The sequence below is a fragment of the Leuciscus leuciscus genome (assembly GCF_965113295.1).
Source record: "Leuciscus leuciscus genome assembly, chromosome: 18".
In the NCBI taxonomy this organism is placed as follows: Eukaryota; Metazoa; Chordata; class Actinopteri; order Cypriniformes; family Leuciscidae; genus Leuciscus; species Leuciscus leuciscus.
Genome location: NC_138742.1, coordinates 27,606,071 through 27,626,312, shown reverse-complemented (window position 1 = coordinate 27,626,312; position 20,242 = coordinate 27,606,071). Strand labels below are relative to the sequence as shown.

Here is a 20,242-nt window from a genome sequence, read left to right as displayed (position 1 = left end):
TCAGTATTGATTATTTTAATAGTTTTGCAATGGAAGAGTATCATAACCAAGTATGTTTACATTAATATGATAGGTTACATGTCATAGGCCAGAAGGCTGTCAGCAGGATAAAACGTGATGATTTTCAGTCGGGAACAACTGCCTTATACCAACAAAACACAATTCATAAATGTGTATCTGTTAACCTATGCTCACAGATTAATCTTAAATATAATTTTTTTTTAATGATCTTGTCTTGATGTTCCTATAAATAATATTTTGTGTTGAAGTGTTTGCTGGAGCTCAGTGTTATAGCATCTGCTGGATGTGTTGTTCAGGAGTCATTTCTGGAGCATTTATCTGACTTTATCTGTTTCCATTCAGAAATTCCTCTGCAAAGGAGCTTTGTCATCTTCTGAAAAGAATCTCACTGAAATACAAATATTGGACAAATTAAAAGATTGCATATCATACATATCAATACCAATACTAAAAGTATAAATTTGTATGGCTATTGTGAACAGCCATAAGCGTTTATCATTAAGGTAATGTTACAGTTGGATATATGATGGGCACATTAGTAAAGTGTAAGCTTATTTCCTTTTTTTGACATGGAAATATAGATGGATATACATGCAGGTGAGCATTATTTACAGTAGACTTTTACTGATGTTATTAAGAGGTTTTTTACATTAAAATACACACACACAGACATATATATATGTCTGTGTGTGTATGTGTGTGTATACAAATATGTGTATATATTTACAAAACTACTCATGCAGATAATATGTGATAATATGATAATAAATGAAAGGCCACTAAGTGTATTAAATTGAGACATTTTCATGACTGTTTCTTAAAACACTTGAGTACTTTTTAAAAAAGTTCACTTTGTAATAATGTCCAAAAGTTTCATTTTTAAGTACATTTAATATCATTGTTTTAATAATATCTAGTCCTGCTTTAAAGAAGTGCACTTATTTTGATATGCTGACTAACATTTTAAAGCACATGCAAAGTACTTGATTATAATTATAGTGTGTTTTTAATATTACATTTCAAGTTAATATATTTTTTAGATATAAAAAGTAAATTGCACCTCCATCATTACACATGCGTAACTACAAATATATTTAAATACATGAAATAAAAGTATATTTTAGTTTATCATGAATGCTTGTCAGTACATTCAGCAGTAACTTTAACCATGTTTCAAACACAATAGAAGTAATGATGAAGTTACATATAAAGATGCAAGTCCTGCATTAGTCATTAAAAAACACTCAAAAGTTCAACTAATTGCATGCAATATAAATGTAAATTATAAAGTCTTTTAATTTAAATGTAAATAACATGCAGTCAAGTGTCCGAAAACGTTGCATTCAGTTAACACTTAATTATATTATTTTCATAATATGTACTTTTATAAGTATGTCTTTTGTATGCGTTTAGAGCTTACGTGTGTGTGTGTGTGTGTGTGTGTGTGTGTGTGTGTGTGTGTGTGTGTGTGTGTGTTTGTGACTTCTCAACACATACCCTGTCCTGATCGAGATGAAGTCTTATCAATATCCGACTCATTTTCATAAACGTCCTGGACTCCACCAGCGTCCTGTAAGATAAATATCTGTGTCCAGAGAGATCGCCACAGTAAGTGCTACCCATGATGAAATCAGTGCTGTAGCTGGATATTATAAATTGATGTGTACAATACAGGCCAAAAGTTTGGACACATTACTATTTTTAATGTTTTCGAAAGAAGTTTCTTCTGCTCATCAAGCCTGCATTTATTTGGTCAAAAATACAGAAAAAAAAAATGTAATATTGTGATATATTATTACAATTTAAAATAATTGGTTTTCAATTTATTATACTTTAAATTATCATTTATTTCTGTGATGCAAAGCTGAATTTTCAGGATCATTACTCCAGTCTATCACATGATCCTTTAGAAATCATTCAAATGTGATGATTTATTATGAGTGTTGGACACAGTTCTGCTGCTTAATATTTTTTCATAACCTGTGATACTTTTTTAGGATACTTTGATGAATAAAAAAAATTGAAAAATAAAATAAAATATTTTAAAAAAGAAGCAAATGTTTTAAAAATAGAAATCTTTTGTAACAGCAATATACACTACTGGTCAGTCATTTGGGGTCAGTCATTTTTTTTCTTTTTTTTTTTGGAAATAAATCAATACTTTTATTCAGCAAGGATGTGTTAAATTGATAAAAAGTGATAGTAAAGAAGATTTATATTATTAGAAAATATTTTTTTATTTTGAATAAATGCAGTTCTTTTTAACCTTTTATTCATCAAATATATTAAGCAGCAGAACTGTGTCCAACACTCATAATAAATCATCATATTAGAATGATTTCTAAAGGATCATGTGATAGACTGGAGTAATGATCCTGAAAATTCAGCTTTACATCACATAAATAAATGATAATTTAAAGTATAATAAATTGAAAACCAATTATTTTAAATTGTAATAATATATCACAATATATAAAAAACAAAATCTGTATTTTTGATCAAATAAATGCAGGCTTGATGAGCAGAAGAAACTTCTTTCAAAAACATTAAAAATAGTAATGTGTCCAAACTTTTGGCCTGTTCTGTACATAAACGTATACGTTATAATTTTCTTTTTTAGATAAGAAGTCTCTTAAAGGAATAGTTCAATAGTCGAGCTGAACACCCAAGGTCACTATATAGAAATATTTAACTGTGTGCCTTACAGAAAGCTGTGAGGGTGAGTAATATATTTTCATCGTTGCCTGAATTATTCCTTTAAGCTTTGCAGCTGTTATATGAGGAAACGTGTGTGTGCATCTGTGTTTGTGGTTAAACATGCTTGTGTATGTGCTTTGTAACTGTAGCCTCATAGTCTGACACATAACCCACTTCTCCATTGGCTTGCAGTCTCCTCTTCAGCTCTGCATTTTCTCGCTCCAGTACCTTATTCTGAACAGCAGAGGGAGATCTCAGACAGTTCAAGCATTCAAACAGATACTAGTCAATCAAAACCACTGAGCAAGCAGGAGCGACTTGACAAGTTTTCAGTGACAAATGATGGGTGCTTCTCGAACAGAAGGCTTCATCCTAATGAGGGTGTGTGCTTCGTAGTTCAGTGCTTTGGAAGCTTGTACTAAATATTAAAATGTAATTTGAAAAATGCTTTATATTAAAAACCTTTAGATGCTTCCTTCAAAATGAGCTGAATGAAGGACTGAAATGAAGGCTGTTTTCCAAGGATCCTCCAAACTGAGACATCCTTTGACGGAGCTTGATGACGTGGCAGCAGAGATATGCAGCCTTACTAGGGTGCAGCCAGGGCCTATAACTAACTTTTTGCCACTCCTACCAATTTTTTTTTTTACCAGTTATGAAACATAGATTAATCCTTATTATAGGAAAAAAAAAAGGAAAAAAAGTTTGTCTTTTGTTGTTTGATTAACATGAAGGGTAACATTCTCTGAGGTTTCCGCGAACAGACGACACCATTGTCAAAACGATCCCCATTCACACGGATCCGTGAAAACGACTAAAACGCTGTATTCTGCTGCCAGGCCATTAGATGGCGATGAAACACTATAGACTGAACACCTAATACACATGTGCATGACGTCATCGTCTTCAGAGATTTGCGTTTTCAGGCACCCAAAACGCTGTTGTCTTTGTAAACGAACGGCCAAAACGCATAAAAAGTTTTACGTTTTTACATTCGTGTAAACAGCCCCTAAAAACACAGACAGCAGCCGGACTGTTAGGCTGCTGTCCCTTTAAGAGCGAATCTAATATACTGATATTGATACACATGTGTTCACTTTCTCAGCTGTTTATGTTCACTTAAGACATGACTGACTGTTTACGAGGATACTTGACAGGCATTTTGACCATTTTGTTTGAATATGTGTGCTCAAGCACAAGAAGATGTGAAAGAGAGCTCAGGTCAGTATTCGCGTGCTTGTCTGAGACACAGATTTCTGGACGCATTCTTCGGATGTTTAGTAGCGAATCGAGTTTCCTTTCACGTCTTTTTGCGCTTGACTATTAAATTGGCAAGGCTTAAACTTTCGTGACGACGCAGAACTAGTACCAAGTGCTTCGTTCATATTTGTTCATGTTTATGTTCTCTCAATATTGCTTTCTTAGAATTCATAAAAATGTTACCGGCCAACTGGCGATCGACACTGTTGCATATACTCGCCAACACTGATTTTTACTCGCATTTGGCGCTTGGCGAGTGTTAATTTTAGGTCCTGGATGCAGCATTCCTATTGAGAAGCACCAAAAGAGGCAAATACAACCTCTCTGTTTATAAGAGAATATTGTGCCATGAAATGTATCACACCTTACAAAAAAAAGTGTGGTTTTTCTAACGAAACAGTGCCGTGTTTAATGTCCATGTTTAAATTAGTGCTGTCCTACTGCGCTGAGCTCCAGTATTTCTCTGATGTGATCTGTATGCTGACTGGTCACTGTACCTTGTGTCTCAGGGCCTCCACCACCAGGTCTCGATCGCCCTGTAGACCTTCATTCTGCTTATAAGAGCGGAAAGAGTCGCCAATGATGGACACCAGAAGATGGGACTGAGAAAGAGAAAAACATCTAAAAATCAACTCGAAAATAAGATTTAACAAGAAGTGACAGATTTCCAAAATTTCAATCCTACATTTATTAGTATAAATAATAATACATTAAAAACTAAATTCTTATTAAAATGTATTGAAGTTCATAAAATAAAAAAATAGCATACCTACAGTAAGGCTGATATCAAGACTAAGATTAAAGAGGCACCTTCAAAATAAAGTGAAACCCAGTTTTGCTGTTTATTCTAGCAAATACTGAGCTAAATGCATTATGTGTCAATGCATTTAAGGTTTCCAGAACTCACAAACTTCTTGCTCTGGAAGATGTAGCAGTGGTGCATGTCCGCCGCTGGGTGTCTGGCTATGAAGCCCAGTACTTTGGGCTGAGACGGATGAACTGCACAGAATGAAACCGAGGGCAGAGCGCAGGAGTACAGCATGAACTGAGAAGTAAGGAGTGTGAGAGAGAGAGAGAGTGAATGAGGGTGTCGTACACATGCGTATCACTGTCTGAGCTCGAGTACATAGTCCTCAGTCACACCTTGGTTTTATGCTCTAGAATGTCAATGGCAGTTCTGGTCAGAAACAGATGTACTTTAGTTTTCTTCATTTTCTCAGCCATCTCTATGTTAGGATCCTATAAAAGAGAAGGAAAGTCATAATAATAGGACGCAGGGACACAGGATCAAGTTATATAATACAGTAGTGGCTAGCGACATTTATGGTTATCACCTGCAGGGCTTCGACTGCATCTGTCAGAATCTGCATCCCACCTGGACGGACCACCTGGATACGACCCAAAAACTACACACAATCCCAAAACCCCATACGTGAGTGGTTGCAATAAAACATTTTTATTATTTAATATTATTTAGTACATAAATGCAACAAAACTATTGACTAAATCTATGACAAGGTGATACTCACTTTAACTGAGAAGAATATTTCACTATCGTCATCTATGTCACTCATTTTCACCACTGTACTGTGTGTCGTCTGTTTAGAAATGACAAAATATACAGAAGACAAGATCAAATATTTATCCAACATTATTTAAACAATGACATAAAGTGGCCTGAAAATATTTGGACACTTCTGGCACTCTTTAAAAAGGCTTAACATTACATAACATCAAGCCAAGAGAAATCAGCAAACAAATGCTACTGCGCAAGCTTTTCCCAGAACTAACTTCCCTTTTATTAGTATATAATGCAAATCATAGCGCACAGAAACCACTACACATCCAAAACAACTTATACATGTTGATCACACACATGAGAAACTGTAAATACACTTACGTTTGTGGGAGAACTTTGTATCGCTGGGATGATGTCCTCTTCTGCTGTCTTTCAGGGTTGAAGTTGTGTGTTGTTAATGGTTAACTATAAAACTTATTTTCTTTATGGCACATCAGGCCCGATAACAAGGCAGCTATTACCATCTGTTGTATTGACATTGTGATGTCATGGCTGTTTATGAACATTTAGCCATACGGACAAGTTAAAGAAACACTTTACACCAATTCCTGCTTCAATTTAGTATTTCAAATGTTTACTATAACCAGCGCAAGTGAGGATAACTGAACTTATTGCAATTTTATTTAGAGTATCAAGAACAAACAGTTGTCTCTAACCAGTAGATGGTGCTGTTGTAGATCAAATAATGACATACTGTATTATCATTTAATAAACAACAACAACAACAACAACAACAACGAAATCTTACTGAATAAACTACTTTATAAGTCAGAGCCATTCAAGTGATGTAAAATGTATTCAGCTAAAACTATCATAAAACCAAACACAATGTGAATGATTGGTTCCAGTGAAATTGTTTCTCAAAAAAGAAAAGAAGAAAGAGAGAAAAAAAAAACTGGCTTGGAAGTTTAAATAATCATAAACGTCTAACAGTAAAGGCGCAATCATCCAGAAATGAGTCTAAATTCAATTCAATTCACATTTATTTGTATAGCGCTTTTCACAAAAGCAGCTTTACAGAAAATGCATGTGTCAGCATTACAATTTAGAGTGATCTGTTATCAGAGGTGACTATCTAAGTTATGTACTGTATTTCAGGAATGTTCATATACAAAAAAAAAAATATTCATTTAAACAATGTAATAATTTAAGGCAGAAACAATTAGCTCACTGAAGTAATGAATACTTGTTTGTTAACAAATAATTGTGACATATAGAAAAATGTAGCATTGGTGCATGTAAATATACAGTATATATAGAGTCTTAAGTATAATCAGCACGTACATAACACATCTGCATCCAGTATCTTCAGAGCTTTACATAATGTCTAGAGGTGTAGGTCTACATATATTCAGATTTATCTTCAAATCATATAGAGAAAAATGCAGAGAGAGAATTGTTATGGAAAAATGTTTAACACTATTCAAAACTATTTCTGTAATGTGACGGGGAAGGTGTGAACAAGTATTTCTTGTTTTACAGAACAAGGTGATGTACATTTCTTTTTTAAGTGGAAGCATACAGACCATACAGGCATTTTAATAAATAAAATAAATTTGTAGGCATATTAAATAAAACTTACTTGATCTAATCTGTAAATTGTGTAATATGGCCCTGGAGAATGCTGTTCTGTAGCATAATGTTCCTTGTGTACATGCATAGCTCACATTCTGGGTGCCGTTCCTGTCACTATACATTCCCATTAGTCTAAGTGAAACTACAAGCACAAATACCCCAGAGATGTTATCAAACTCACTGGTAATATAATACCCATGCTCTGTTTCTTTAAGAGCATCTGAATTTGATTTTTTCTTTCTTTCCTCAGACATGGAAAGAGTTGAGCTCTGGATAAAACACACTGTCTATGCTGGTGTTACTCTATTTACAATCTCTTTTCTTCAAAGACTCCTACTTCAGGCCAAAGACACTAGACTTCTGGGTTGTATTCAAACAAAACCCATTCAGTTTCTTCTGTTTTCAGGGGTTGTATAGCTGTTGTACACACATTGTATTCAAACTTTAAAATAAGTCAGTCAGTAAAGGGTCAGTTTGTAATAATGTCTGCTTTGCTTATAGCTGTTGTTCGTGAAGCATCATGCCAAATCAAACTGAGGGGACACGTGCCCTCTCGAATTCTCAAGCCACGTCCAGAAAAATGAATGCTTGCATGTACATTTTCAATTGGTAAATTAAGTCTTTAATATCGCACTAACATGTCACACATCACACTAACTACATAAGTACTACTAAGTTGTTAAAAAGTTTTTTTTTTTCTTTAGTAAATAAAAAGTGCATGACGTTCCAAGGCTATCCTTTCCAGGAGGAGGTACAGGTTTAGGCATACTAATGCATTAGGAATGATAAAGGGACAAAGAGAATGAAGCAAGAATGTTACATAATGAAAGCATGTTCGTGTCAGTTAAACTCCACTCAAAAGAGTTATCCATGAATCTCCAGAGGTAGAGTGGAGCCCAAACGCAGGATACACTGTGTCCTTGAACATGGCACTGAACGTATGAAGATGCTGCTTTCGGCCTCCCTGACCTGAGCTGTGGAATGCAATAGTTCCTCCTTCGTAATCCAGGGTCGCTTCGACCTTCTTTGGCGGTATGATCAGCCCGTCGCCCACGGCCACGTTAGCCGAGTCATGGCACGCCGTCAGCTTCTTGCTCTTCCACTGCAACCTCCAAGAGCTGGTGTTATGCCCCAGCCTGCTGTGGTCACCTTTACGTGGGATGCTTTTATAGCACAGTCCCACAGACCACGCGCACCCGGGGCCGACCTCCACCGCCCACATGTGAACTCCGGTAGAGAAACCCTGCGAGCACATGACCTGACTGGCCGAGGAGAAGCGCTCACTGTGATCTCCAGCATTACTGCTCTTAACTCCTGCACACTGCTTGACTGTTTTGAGATCGGTGGACAGCAGAAGGCTGGGATTGGCCGTGGTTGGATTGAAGGTCAGGTCTAGAGGGTTCATTATGCCATGGAGGCACTCCAACAGAAGACTCATCTCAGCGTGGAAGGCATCTGTACGTAGCACAGAGCGCAGTTGCTTGGCATCGTAGGACTCTTGGGAAGGTAGACCGGGAATGGTGACGTTAGCAGTCTGGCGGACCCTTGCTTCAACGGTGAGGTAGTTCTGGATGAAGAGAAACTCTGAGGATTGATTGAGAACATCGCTGGTGCACTGCTGGGCTTCCCGCAGCTGGTGCAGACAACCCTCCAGATCGCTTAGATTGGCCTGCCAGCTTTTGTCCCGCGAATGAAGCTTGTCGTCCATCTCGGTGGTCATACGACTCTTAAAACATCACATATAAATAGTGTTAATGTGCTTTACCTCAACATGACTGGATGTCGTCAGCACTGGTCTAGATCTTTTGCACTCTACATAAGTGAGGGTGACATTTATTTGGCATTACTACTAAAATGAAAAGAGACACATCACACACATTGGGCCCCATCATACACCCGGCACCAGGCCAGACGCAAGTGTTTTTTGCTAGTTTCAGCCTGACGCAGTTATCACGTCCTGCGCCACTTTGTTTAAATAGTAAATGCATTTGCGCCCATTTATTTTGCCCATTGCGGCTGGTCTGAAAACGAGGTGTGTTCAGGCGCACTGTTGGCGCGTTGCTATTTTCATTTGAAATAGACTGCGCAATTTTTTTTTGTTATTTACAGAGCGCGTTAGTAATGTGCGCCTATAGGTGGGTCCACAACGCGTGCACACTCTGCTTATTACACACTCTGCTTATTACACACACAGGGATGCGCAGCATTGTAAAAGGATTACAATGTAAACGATTATTATTGTGTACATAAAGATATGGTGGAATCTTTTACCTCGCGCATGAGCAAATCCGTTTGTGCTCTGGAGACGCGTTCAGTCTTTCCGCTTACAAATCCCGCCATGTCAATAGCGAATCCACCATGGCGTGAGCGCAACTGGCTTTTAAAGGGAATGGGAGATGAGACTCTGATTGGTTTATTGCACGTTACGCCCAAAACACACCCATTACTCATTAAGAGAACAGGGACAACCCTTTTAGACCATGGGCCGGGAGCGCCGACCATTTTTCCCGTCGTTAAACTAGCAAAAGTGGATTCGGACACGCACTATGTGTGCTTGCACCGTGCGCTTTAGATCATGCGCTTAGATCGTTAAAATAGGGCCCATTTTGCCTCAACACATCAAACTGAACTAGTTAAAGAGGCATGATTTTACCTCGCTTTTTTATCATTCTTACCTTGTATGTAGTTATAAGTGAAGTCATGTTTTCCAGCAGTATGTTTGCCCTGGCCACCAGCTTATCTTCGGCCTTGTCCGGAGGTCCTTCGTTGGCGCTTTTCACCAGAGCTTCTGTCATCTGTAGCTTGTCAGACACAGACTTCCCCAGTTCCTCAAGAATTCTCGTCATTTCCCCCTTCGCCACCTCGAACGTCTGCACCTCGTGGTGCTGGTGCGTGCCCTCCATCAAGCACTCAGAGCAGAGGAACAGGCGCTCCTGCGTGCACAGGTACTCCGTAACCTTCAAGTGCACCGGGCACCTCTTCCCATCCCGTTCAGCGGGCAGCCCCACTAAGACGTGTAGCGATCGGTGTCGTTCCTCGTGTTTCTTGAGGTGGCTGGGGCACAATGATGTTTCACAGCGTGTGCAGAATTTCACCGCAGCCACTGGATCATCCAAGCAATGGTCGCATGGCACCGTCGGGCCTCCTCTCAGTCCGCCGTCCGAAGTGGCCGCCAGGAACCCATCCACGATACCGCTGAGCTTGAAGTTCTTGGGAAGAGTCTCCGGGCTGCCGTACTCTTCCCTGCACTCCGGACAACGTTTCGGGGACTTGGGATCTTCTGCGTGGGCAGCATTTTGTATACAACCAAGGCAGTAATTGTGTCCACAAGGAAGGGTTACAGGATCACGGTACAGCTGCAAACAGATCGGACAGCTCAACTCCAAAGCAAGACGCTCCTCGGGTTTACTTAGAGACATGTCTACAGGTTCTTAGCGAAGGCACTTCTGTGTGTTGACTTTGAGAACTGAGGGACATCAGAGCGGTTACTGGTATAGCTTGTTCTTCTGAGCCTGTACTGCAACATTCCAGGTACAGACGCCATTGCCGAGAAATGCAATTGGTTCTAGCAGCAACACAAGAATTATAGCAACTGACAATGTTTATGGATGAAACAACAACCTCTACTGGAAAATTAAAAATGGATAAATGAAGCGCTGTGGATATCCGTGCATGTTGATTAGAACCAAGGAAACCAGAGGAACAAAATAAAAATGAAAGCAACGTTTTTACAAAGAACATGTGCCATGCTTCTTGATGTTTATAGTAAACACTAATTCCTCCGTGTGAGGCTCCTTTTGTGCCACATCTGAAAACCTTGAGAGTGCTTCATCCTGTTGCACAAACCAGAAAAGTTTGGTACTTGTGTCAAGGAAAGGATCTGACTGTCTGAAACTGACAGTCACGCTATGGCCCCTTTGAGAGGGAATCGAAATCAAATGCTTTTGATTGTGCTGAAACAGATTATGACATAATGCGTCACTTTCACCACTTAAATGCATCTCTTGTATTAATCACAGATTGTATTGTAAAGATGAAAAAATACGTTTGCTCATGAGTCATGACACATGGGCTTTTTAAATAGGTAACAGGACATTTATTTCCCTATCAGTCCTGTCAGAACACGTCAAAAGACTAAAGTTTGCAAAGCGTCAAATGTAAGTGCATTACATGTCTACAGAAAACCTCAAGACTCAGATAAGAGCTAAAGTATTTTTTTAAGATAAGTCAGACAACTGAAGCTCGCTCAGGAGAAACCTCCCATCTGTAGGATATCTCAAATCCCCCGGAAGTCTTGCTGTCATTTGATTTGTGGGAGACGTCCAGGTGTTGTGATCAAAGAGCAAAATCCTCTCACTGTTGTCATCTTGTGAGATTCAGAAAGAATGTGAAATTGCTGCAGGGAATCTTGAACCAAAGCCATGGTGAGATATGTACAAAAGCAGAATGATCATAACAGTAGACCAATGCAAATCTGTGCATCATGTTCAGTCAAAAGCAGTTTGAATTGAAACGTGTCTGACTTTTTGTCTTGTGGAATACAGTCAAAATCTGCATTTTCCAATCAATAAAAAATGCATGATGATCACTGGCTGTCAGGTTCAGCTGAACATAGAATGTGTATTTGTTATTCATTAATTTTAACAAGATCCTCATCGCAACCAGCAGCCTGAAATATATTCTTGGTCCATTTTCTTCACAGAGTTGGGCGTTAAGGAGCAGCTGGGAGTGAAGGCAGAACGCCACTCTCACTGTCATACATGTCTGCCATCTTGTGGTCTGATACATATCTGATGCATCACAATACATTATGAAAGACTAATATTTCTTTAATCAGTTGATTTCTGTTTTAGAGGATGACATAAAGGAAGGGTTTCAAAGTCTGACATCACTAGTGAAAATGCCTCTATTTTGCAATAATTTCTAATTTATTAATAATAAAATCAATATGGGTAAAAAGTTTATTAGAAAAACCAACATGTACAAATCTTTTTGATTTGCTTTGATTTGATTTGCTAACGATCCAAAGAGCATCTCTATGCTTTAGTGGACGCAAGAACATCTGCTCGTCTGTACAAAGAGATTCACAAATATTTCTTCATGTTTGGTTTATTTTCAGGTTTAAAGTCAACAAAATCCTAGTTTTTCAACGTGGACTCCTTATGTGTCCAAATGTTCCCACAAATGTAAAACCTACATTTGTAATGAGGAAAACTAGCGACTAGAGAATTTCACATTTGCCAAATGTTTAGGGATAGTGACTGGATTAGGGCTAGTCTATAGTAATTTGCTTAATTTCAAGTCAACAGTCAAGTCATACTATAATATAAAAAAGCAAATGTGCATGTATTGTGTGTGTCTAAACCACAGTTATAAGAAGGATGGAATTGTAATTCTCGTTTAGCCCCAGTTTAAACAGGGGTTCAGTATTCAAAGAGGCCTTTCCTTTCCTCAGTGCTTGTTAAAGCATCCGTGGGCTCTGCAGGTAATAGGGGACCCTAACCCAGCAATAACGTCCACTTTGAAGTGGAAACGCTATTAAATCAACGTATGGCTCCCCTCCTCCCACAGGAACAAACATGAGCCCGACGGAGCAGGGCCTTTCCCCACAAGCTACCACACAGTGCTGCCTCTTAAATTTAATTAGGCTGTAATAAAAAAATTCTGAAACAAAGGTGCGCTAGACTGCAGTACATTCAGGGAAACAATTCTGTGTTCATTCTTTGTAGTTTAACCTTTTTGATGGCGTCTTATATGTCAGACTTGGTCATTAGAGGTTTGCGAAGTGCTTAAAGGGATAGTTCACTCAAAAAATTAATATTCTGTCATCGTTTATTCGCCCTCATGTCTTTCCAAACCCCAAATCACTTTGTTTCTTCTGTGGAACATATAAGATGTTTTTTTTTTGAAGAATGTTGGTAAGCAAACCGTTTTGGTGACCATTGACCTCTATTGTATATACAAAAAACACAGACATATTTCAAAATATCTTCTTTATGTTCCGCAGAAGAAAGAAAGTCATATATGATTGGAACAACATGGGTGAGGAAATGATCACAGAATTCAATTTTTTTGCGATTAAAAATCAAGTTATGTACTTTTTAATTTAAAAAACTGACGTCTTGTCCATTGCAGGTGGCATGATGAACTTTGCTTATTTTAATGTGTGTGTGTGTGTGTGTGTGTGTGTGTGTGTGCGTGTGCGTGTAAATATTCGTATTGCAAATGTCAAGACAAATGTGAGTTGGAAATTGCAGTTTTTAAAATATACACTATCATGCAATAAGTCCAAGAGTACAGTAGTTTTGTTCATATAAAATAAGAACAGTTCATATTGTTTTTTTAATAGTGTTGGTGTATATGAATCCTCTGTTCATCGACCATAAATCCATGTTTTCCTTGTTCTAGCTGATATGGGCTGTTAATAGCACGGTTATGCTCATCATCCAGATTGCTGGAAGACTGAAGTGATGCATTAGTGATAAAGAGCATCGGACATATGGTGTGATGGGGTTATTGGAAGAATCCTCCGGCCTGGCAGTTATTTTTGTCCAAAAGCATTTACATAAGACTTGAATGAAAAGAACCCATCTTGAATCGGGCAGAAACCAGATGCCCATGCAGACATTAAAAGGTCCTTTGGAGACGCAGCTTCAAAACGAATTTAAGGAAATTCCGCCTGTGCGGAACAAAAGCCCAAAGCTATTTATCCAATATCCATCAGAATTTACAGATCTGTTTAGATCTTTAAAAACTGTGTCTGTGCCGTGTGACTTTGCTTTAGTTTGATGTTCGGTCAGCTAATGAAGATCAAGTTTATGATGCCTTTGGCATTTTAATGCTTTGAAGGCTAATAATTAAGCTGTTTTTAGAATGTAAATATACTTCATGAGCTCAGAATCAGGGATGTTTCATTTCATGAAAGTCTGTATTTATTTATAAGAGCATTTTTTATGGATCTATGAATGTTCAGAGCAGTCCGATTGTGGACATTGATGACAACTTGCTTTTGAATTACAAAAACAATTAAAAGGCTTTAAACTGAGGATTGTTCATACATAGTGTTATATGAAAGGAATAGTTTACCTGCAAAAACTGTCAATAAAATCAGTTTATATGTCCATATGAAGCCATACCATAACTTTTTTTTTTGTTTTTTGTTTTTTTTTGGAGCTTGACAGAAAGATCTGTGTGAAGATTCTTTAAACTTTCCACCAACAAAATAGCAGCAATTTTATATCATGCTGGAATAAGATGAAGGTGAGTAAATAATGACAGGATTTTCATTTTTGGACTATTGCTTTAAAAATAACGCCTCTTCTAGCAGTTGCCGTAGAGGTCAGACGTAGATTTCTCATGACCTGGAACTGGCTCGATCTCACCTTTTCGCTGATCCCAGCACGACCTCTTGCAGAAACACCTCCATGTTAGGCAGAAGCTCCCCTCCTCCTCGGCGTCTGCCCACAGGAAGTGAGTCCTTTGGGGAGGAAATGGCTCCCAGATGTGTGGAGGTGACCCAGAGCTCTGGAGAGAGAGGTGAGCGAAGGTCGTCACAAGAAGAAGAACAATAGAGTGTCACAGTCCGCCTTCATCTCAGAAGTGAGAATGGACTGCGTAAGAAAAACTTGCATTTGTCACTTCAATTGAAAACATAAAGGGCCGGTTCATCTGCTCATATGCCGCTTACAAAAACTAAAATCAGATGAATTTTAATGCGTTTCTGGTGAATGGTGCTTCACACTGGTTATCCTCAACCTATCTGAAGGCATATTAAAGGGTTAATTCACCCAAAAATGAAAATGATCCTTTAATTTACTCACCCACAAGCCTCATCCAAGGCATATATGACTTTCTTCTTTCAGCCAAACACAATCGGAGTTATATAAAAAAATATCTTGGCTCTTCCAAGCTTTATAATGGGAGTGAATAGAGCCCAAAGTTTTTGAAGCCCAAAAAAGCATATCCATCCATCATAAAAGTAATCCATACGGCTCCAGGGGGTCAATAAAGGCATTTTGAAGCAAAGCGATGCATTTTTGTTAGAAAAATATCCATATTTATAACTTTATAAACTATAATCACTGGCCTCCGGTAACGGCCGTACGTGAGCAAAGTCCCTTTAAGACAAGTCATTTCGCACGGCGGCCATCTTTGAAACGCCTCTCGGGCAGCAAGTGCTTGTTTCTAAACGCTCGAATCAAAACATAATTTTTCAGGCTGGATCAAGCTAATGTGCAGTGGAAGCGCATCTGACTGTTTCTGGGTTCTAACGGCTGCAGTGACACGGTGACTTTACCAATCGCCGATAGGCTCTTATTTAGAAGGCGGGACTTATTCCGCCATATTGAGCGTTTCACTTTTCCCCATTCAAAACAATATGATTGATGAACGGTGAAGTGCAGAGGAAAGAGCAAAACAAAACACTGGTCATGAATTAGAAGTCTAAAATGAGAATTTTTAAATATAAATGTGGGAGGAGCTTGAGTTTGTTGTCCAGCCTTATTAGTTAGAACCGCGAGAGGCGTCGACTCTCACCTAAACTTACGTCATGCGTCGGGTCAGAGGTCACTTCCGCCGGAACTAGACTCGCGTACGGCTGTTACCAGAAGCCAGTGATTATAGTTTATAAAGTTATAAATATGGATATTTTTCTTACAAAAACACATCGCATCGATTCAGAAGGCCTTTACCCCCTGGAGTCGTATGGATTACTTTCATGATGGAGGGATGCACTTTTTGGACTTCTAAAACTTACTAAACTTAATTAAAGTGACCATTCACTCCCAATATAAAGCTTGGAAGAGCCAGGATATTTTTTAATATAACTCTGATTGTGTTTGGCTGAAAGAAGAAGGTCATATACACCTAGGATGAGGCTTGAGGGCGAGTCAATCATAAGATAATTTTAAATTGTTGGGTGAGCTAACCCTTTAAACTGCATAAAGGCATATTTAGATGTCTTGAAAAACATTTCTAGTTTTGATTTACAAAACAACACTCATAGAGATCAATGCTCCAAAAAAAAAAAAAAATAGGCAGGTGTTTTTTAAAGCAATCGTGTTGTATCTTTTAAGTTTCATCTGATCCCATTATGTTCTAATACCAGCGGTGATTTACAGAGGGTTAACAAAGGCGTTTGTTATGTCTGCATTGTCATAGTAGTAGCAACAAACTCACAAACACAGATTGCGATAGCCTTTCATCTATGACACCGCTTTTTCCACACGCTAGCAACAGTGAGGTCATCGCGAGTCCCGCAGATGTCCACCGTCCCATACGGAGAGACTCGTCCCAGTGTGTGCGCACGCTAACGCTCCTCTGTCAGCCCTGCTGGAGATATTAAGGCCAGAGATTTCCGCGGACCGTCGCGTTAGAGAGCGTTTTAAAGCCTGGAATGCTTTGCTATGTTGACGGACGTGTTGTTTAGCGAGGCAGGAGCGCTGGGCTTGAGGTGGAAACAGAGGGATTCGAGAGATGAGGGGATGAGATGAGGAGGAGGGCGAGGGGTCTTGAGTGTTAGTGAAACATTATGTCACGGCCTTGACGAGGAAATGAAATGCGCAGCATCAATCAGGCGGCGGGCCAAGATCAAAGCCAGCCCCACACTCTCCCATATGGTTCTGTTTGACCAGTGCTTTGCTTTTTCCCTCTTCGCTTTTTTTTTCTTCTTCTCTTGGCCTCTCTCAGTGGTTTTTTCTTCTTTTTTTTTTTTTGAGAGCGGGCCTTTTGTTTTTTTTCCCCGGCAGAAATTCCTCCACGTTACTGAGGCAACGACGTGGTAGCACGCAAGGTGAGAGGTCTGAGGAAACCAAACCTGCCGCAGATCACACTCGTCTCGCTCTTACGCTCTGGTCCTGCTGGCAGCATGATCACATGTTCAGTATTAGCACACACACACACACATACACACACTGGCAGTGTGATGTTCAGTTGCATCAGTGCATCATGGGAAGAACTGCTCAGAGAAAGGCATGAAGGCTCATGGTTTGTGTCTCTGGGTCAGTGACAGATTCCCCGCCTGTTCCTCGGGCTTTCTGAATGGCTTTGAGTGTCACCATCAACTAAAATATATGAACATTTTCCTTACACAAATTATTATTTTCAAAAAAGTTTTTTTTTTGTATACATTATCCAATGTATAAAGTTTTCAAATATCATGAATTAATAATTCATAATCTTTAATTCATAACATCTTTAATTTTGGGGAAGTTGCACCAAATGACATTTTAGAAACCTTTCTTTCTTTCTTTCTTTCTTTCTTTCTTTCTTTCTTTCTTTCTTTCTTTCTTTCTTTCTTTCTTTCTTTCTTTCTTTCTGTTTCTGCATTTCTTTCTTTCTTTCTGCATTTTTCTTTCTGCGTTTCTTTCTGCATTATTTCTGTTTCTGCATTTCTTTCTTTCTGCATTTTTCTTTCTGCATTTCTTTCTTTCTGCATTTTTCTTTCTTTCCGAATTTCTTTCTTTCTGCGTTTCTTTCTGTGTTTTTGTGTTTCTCTCTTTTTCTGCATTTCTTTCTTTCTCTTTAAATTCATTTTAATACAGGAATTAAACCATACGCATCATAGAAGAGGTGTTCAAGCCATTGTGTGAATACAATTTTAATGCACTTCTGAATTAAACAAAAGATAAACCGAAAAAAGAACGAGTGTCACATGCATTTTCAAACAGACTCCTTTTGAAGAAATGATTTGTGTCTGTGTGTAAGGCTAGTATTTTTCTACATGCACATGCTAACGTTCCTGTGTCTGCCCTGGTGAAGAGATCTCAGTGGACTCGAGAGGCTTGTGGACCCACAGTACCACTTCCACCAGGGGATCCTGTGTTACTATCGCTGACCCAAGTCTAATTCACTCCTGTCCAAAACTCCTCCAGAGCACCATTGTTTATATCAGCCGTCGTATAGTTTCTCCATAACTCCGGTACCCCTAAGCTGTTTATTTCCTGTCAAAGAGTTTCAGTGACGTTGTGGCGTATAAATGTCTTGATCAGACGCAGGTGCGGTGTGGGAGGGACATGTGATCGGACCTCGCTCCGGAGGCTGATTTTGACTGGGACCACCATGGTGCAAATCTAAACAAGCTAAAATGCCAGTGAAAGTGGCTCCAACTCTTTGTGACAGAGTGGGTCACTGTACATGCACATTGTATGATATTAAATAATCACCTTTAAATGTGTGCATCTTTCATAACTGATATTAGTGGTTAAAACACATGCTCAATTACATTAAGCCATGGTTTTCATATTAGCAACGTCAGTAAACAACTTGTGTCCTTTCTAACAGCTTTTTCCTTCATATCGTGTCCTCTTATACTGTACTATAAAATAAAATGAAAAATAAAGAAATAACTATTCATTTCACCCAAAGTTGAATTGGATAAAGTGAAATTAATTGTATGAATACTAGGGGTGCTCCGATTGATCCGCTGCCGATTCGCTATCGGCCGATAATCGCTTCGGGAAGTTTGATCGGCGGTCTCTATAAAGGCTGACCTCATAAACCTCATAAAGCTTAAAGGGGTCCTATTATGCCCGTTTTATTAAGTCTTTATTTTGTTTTTGGAGTGTCCTACAATGTTTTCATGCTTTGTCCTACAATGTTTTCATGCGTGATTCAGACCCTGACAATGTTAACGAAGAGGATCGTGCTGAACAGATTTCAAGCACAGATTTCACAGGACGTTTCAGAGCGGTATGTTTTTTTTTTATAGTTTTTTTTTTATAGATACAATGTTATCCACCATTTAATCATATTTGTCTGAAAACTATGGTAATACAGTAATCAATCACAAAATCATGGATCATTTTCCTAAGGGGTGATGAACAGTCTTACAAAAGCAAGAGCTTACAAAAGCTACAGTAAACACCACTGCAACTTGTAATGTTAGTTAGCAGGCTAGCGGAGCAAAGCTTTACCCTTCGTTTACATCATAGCTATCATAGTAAGACAGCGCGCTGATGCACACTCAAGGCCGCCTCACAAACAGCTCACGAGTACCAAATTGATCAAATACACACAAATGTATGTGCAAAATTACCGTCTTGACAAGTATGCATGTAAACACAGTCAGCGTTGTCTTAAGTGAACAGTTGAGAAAGTTGTGTAAGTATATTGGATCTGTGCATTCAGTCTTAAAGTGACGTTGATGTTTTTCAGTGTCTTTAGTGTCTTTTTCAGTCATGTTTTTCAGTGTCTTTTTGTTGACACTCACTGCTCTTGAATAACTAACTTTGTAATTGTAAGGATTACTATGTAATTAATTTATTCAGGAAAGACCATCCAGTATTATTTTACGTTTTGATATTAAATTTATTACAACTTATTACATTTCTGTAGTATTTCTGACCTCAATATTACCGTTAGACCTACCTGAAAAAAACAAAACAAAACACTGTTTATTTTCTTTGTATCTTTATTCCATTTTATTTATTTGTGCTACTGCTTGTAAATTGATTCTTGGTTCTTATTTTATTACTGACTGTTTACTTGTCTTTGTCTTTTTTGTGAATTCAGTTTGGAATTTGAAATCAGGCTTGTGCTGTGTGTAAGCTATTGTGCGACAGTTGCCCCATTTGTAAAAACAAAAATAGACTGCATGATCAAACATTTAGGTGAGATAATTATATATATTTTTGAATATAATTATATACAAAGAGTTTGTGCCTATTTCTACCGGTTTAATTCAATCTTGGACTCGAGTCTGGTCTCAAGTCCTACTATGAATGTTCTTGGAGTTTTACTTTTGACTTTATAAAATATGTGTGACTGAAAATCGTGACGGAAAAGAAAGAATTTCGACAAAATAAAAAATATGGAATACGAAGGGGAAGTGGCAGGGGCAGGACTTGTTCCCTTCACTTTGAATAAAACAAAAATTTGTCCCTCGCACTCCCTCTGTAGTCAATCATTGTATCCCTTAAAACTCATCTTTGATCACCAAAATTTCCTTGAAAAAAAAAATCTTCATGCCTTAAAATAGCTTGAATAACTCGACACCCTTGCCTCATTTAGTATACACGGTTCTATGAATACACATATTAGCCCCGCCTCCACTCACTCACACCAGCTCAGAGATCCACTCGTTGACGATCACATGTTGATCTGATTGGTTAC

General features: G+C 38.4%; 2 protein-coding genes across 3 annotated transcripts; both read right to left on the bottom strand.

Moving 5' to 3' along the window:
- Window positions 1-6,377, bottom strand: LOC309480645 (PTB domain-containing engulfment adapter protein 1). 2 transcript variants are annotated; one of them, XM_082145268.1, is made up of 9 exons: window positions 5,879-6,377; window positions 5,508-5,576; window positions 5,313-5,384; window positions 5,122-5,217; window positions 4,886-5,023; window positions 4,476-4,580; window positions 2,893-2,952; window positions 1,519-1,606; window positions 1-409 (listed from the first exon to the last, which is right to left on the bottom strand). In XM_082145268.1, exons 2-9 carry the CDS (start codon window positions 5,550-5,552, stop codon window positions 360-362), a joined length of 654 nt encoding a protein of 217 aa, XP_082001394.1. In that variant the 5' UTR covers window positions 5,553-5,576; window positions 5,879-6,377; the 3' UTR covers window positions 1-359. The 2 variants fall into 2 exon arrangements, with proteins under 2 accessions (XP_082001394.1, XP_082001395.1); XM_082145269.1 differs by having other exon boundaries at window positions 1,519-1,591.
- A 145-nt stretch (window positions 6,378-6,522) lies between these two features.
- On the bottom strand, window positions 6,523-10,698 carry LOC309480563 (tripartite motif-containing protein 72). The gene is made up of 2 exons (XM_082145148.1): window positions 9,808-10,698; window positions 6,523-8,858 (listed from the first exon to the last, which is right to left on the bottom strand). Exons 1-2 carry the CDS (start codon window positions 10,549-10,551, stop codon window positions 7,977-7,979), a joined length of 1,626 nt encoding a protein of 541 aa, XP_082001274.1. The 5' UTR covers window positions 10,552-10,698; the 3' UTR covers window positions 6,523-7,976.
- Window positions 10,699-20,242: the final 9,544 nt, after the last annotated feature.

Coding starts and splice junctions, on each gene's coding strand:
- LOC309480563 (XM_082145148.1), bottom strand. CDS start 10,551: ATGTCTCTAAGTAAACCCGAGGAGCGTCTTGCTTTGGAGTTGAGCTGT. Junction 8,859..9,807: donor CACTTATAACTACATACAAG/GTAAGAATGATA, acceptor TGATGTTTTAAG/AGTCGTATGACCACCGAGAT.
- LOC309480645 (XM_082145268.1), bottom strand. CDS start 5,552: ATGAGTGACATAGATGACGATAGTGAAATATTCTTCTCAGTTAAA. Junction 4,581..4,885: donor TCTTCCAGAGCAAGAAGTTT/GTGAGTTCTGGA, acceptor TCTCTTTCTCAG/TCCCATCTTCTGGTGTCCAT. Junction 2,953..4,475: donor TGGAGGCCCTGAGACACAAG/GTACAGTGACCA, acceptor TCTGCTGTTCAG/AATAAGGTACTGGAGCGAGA.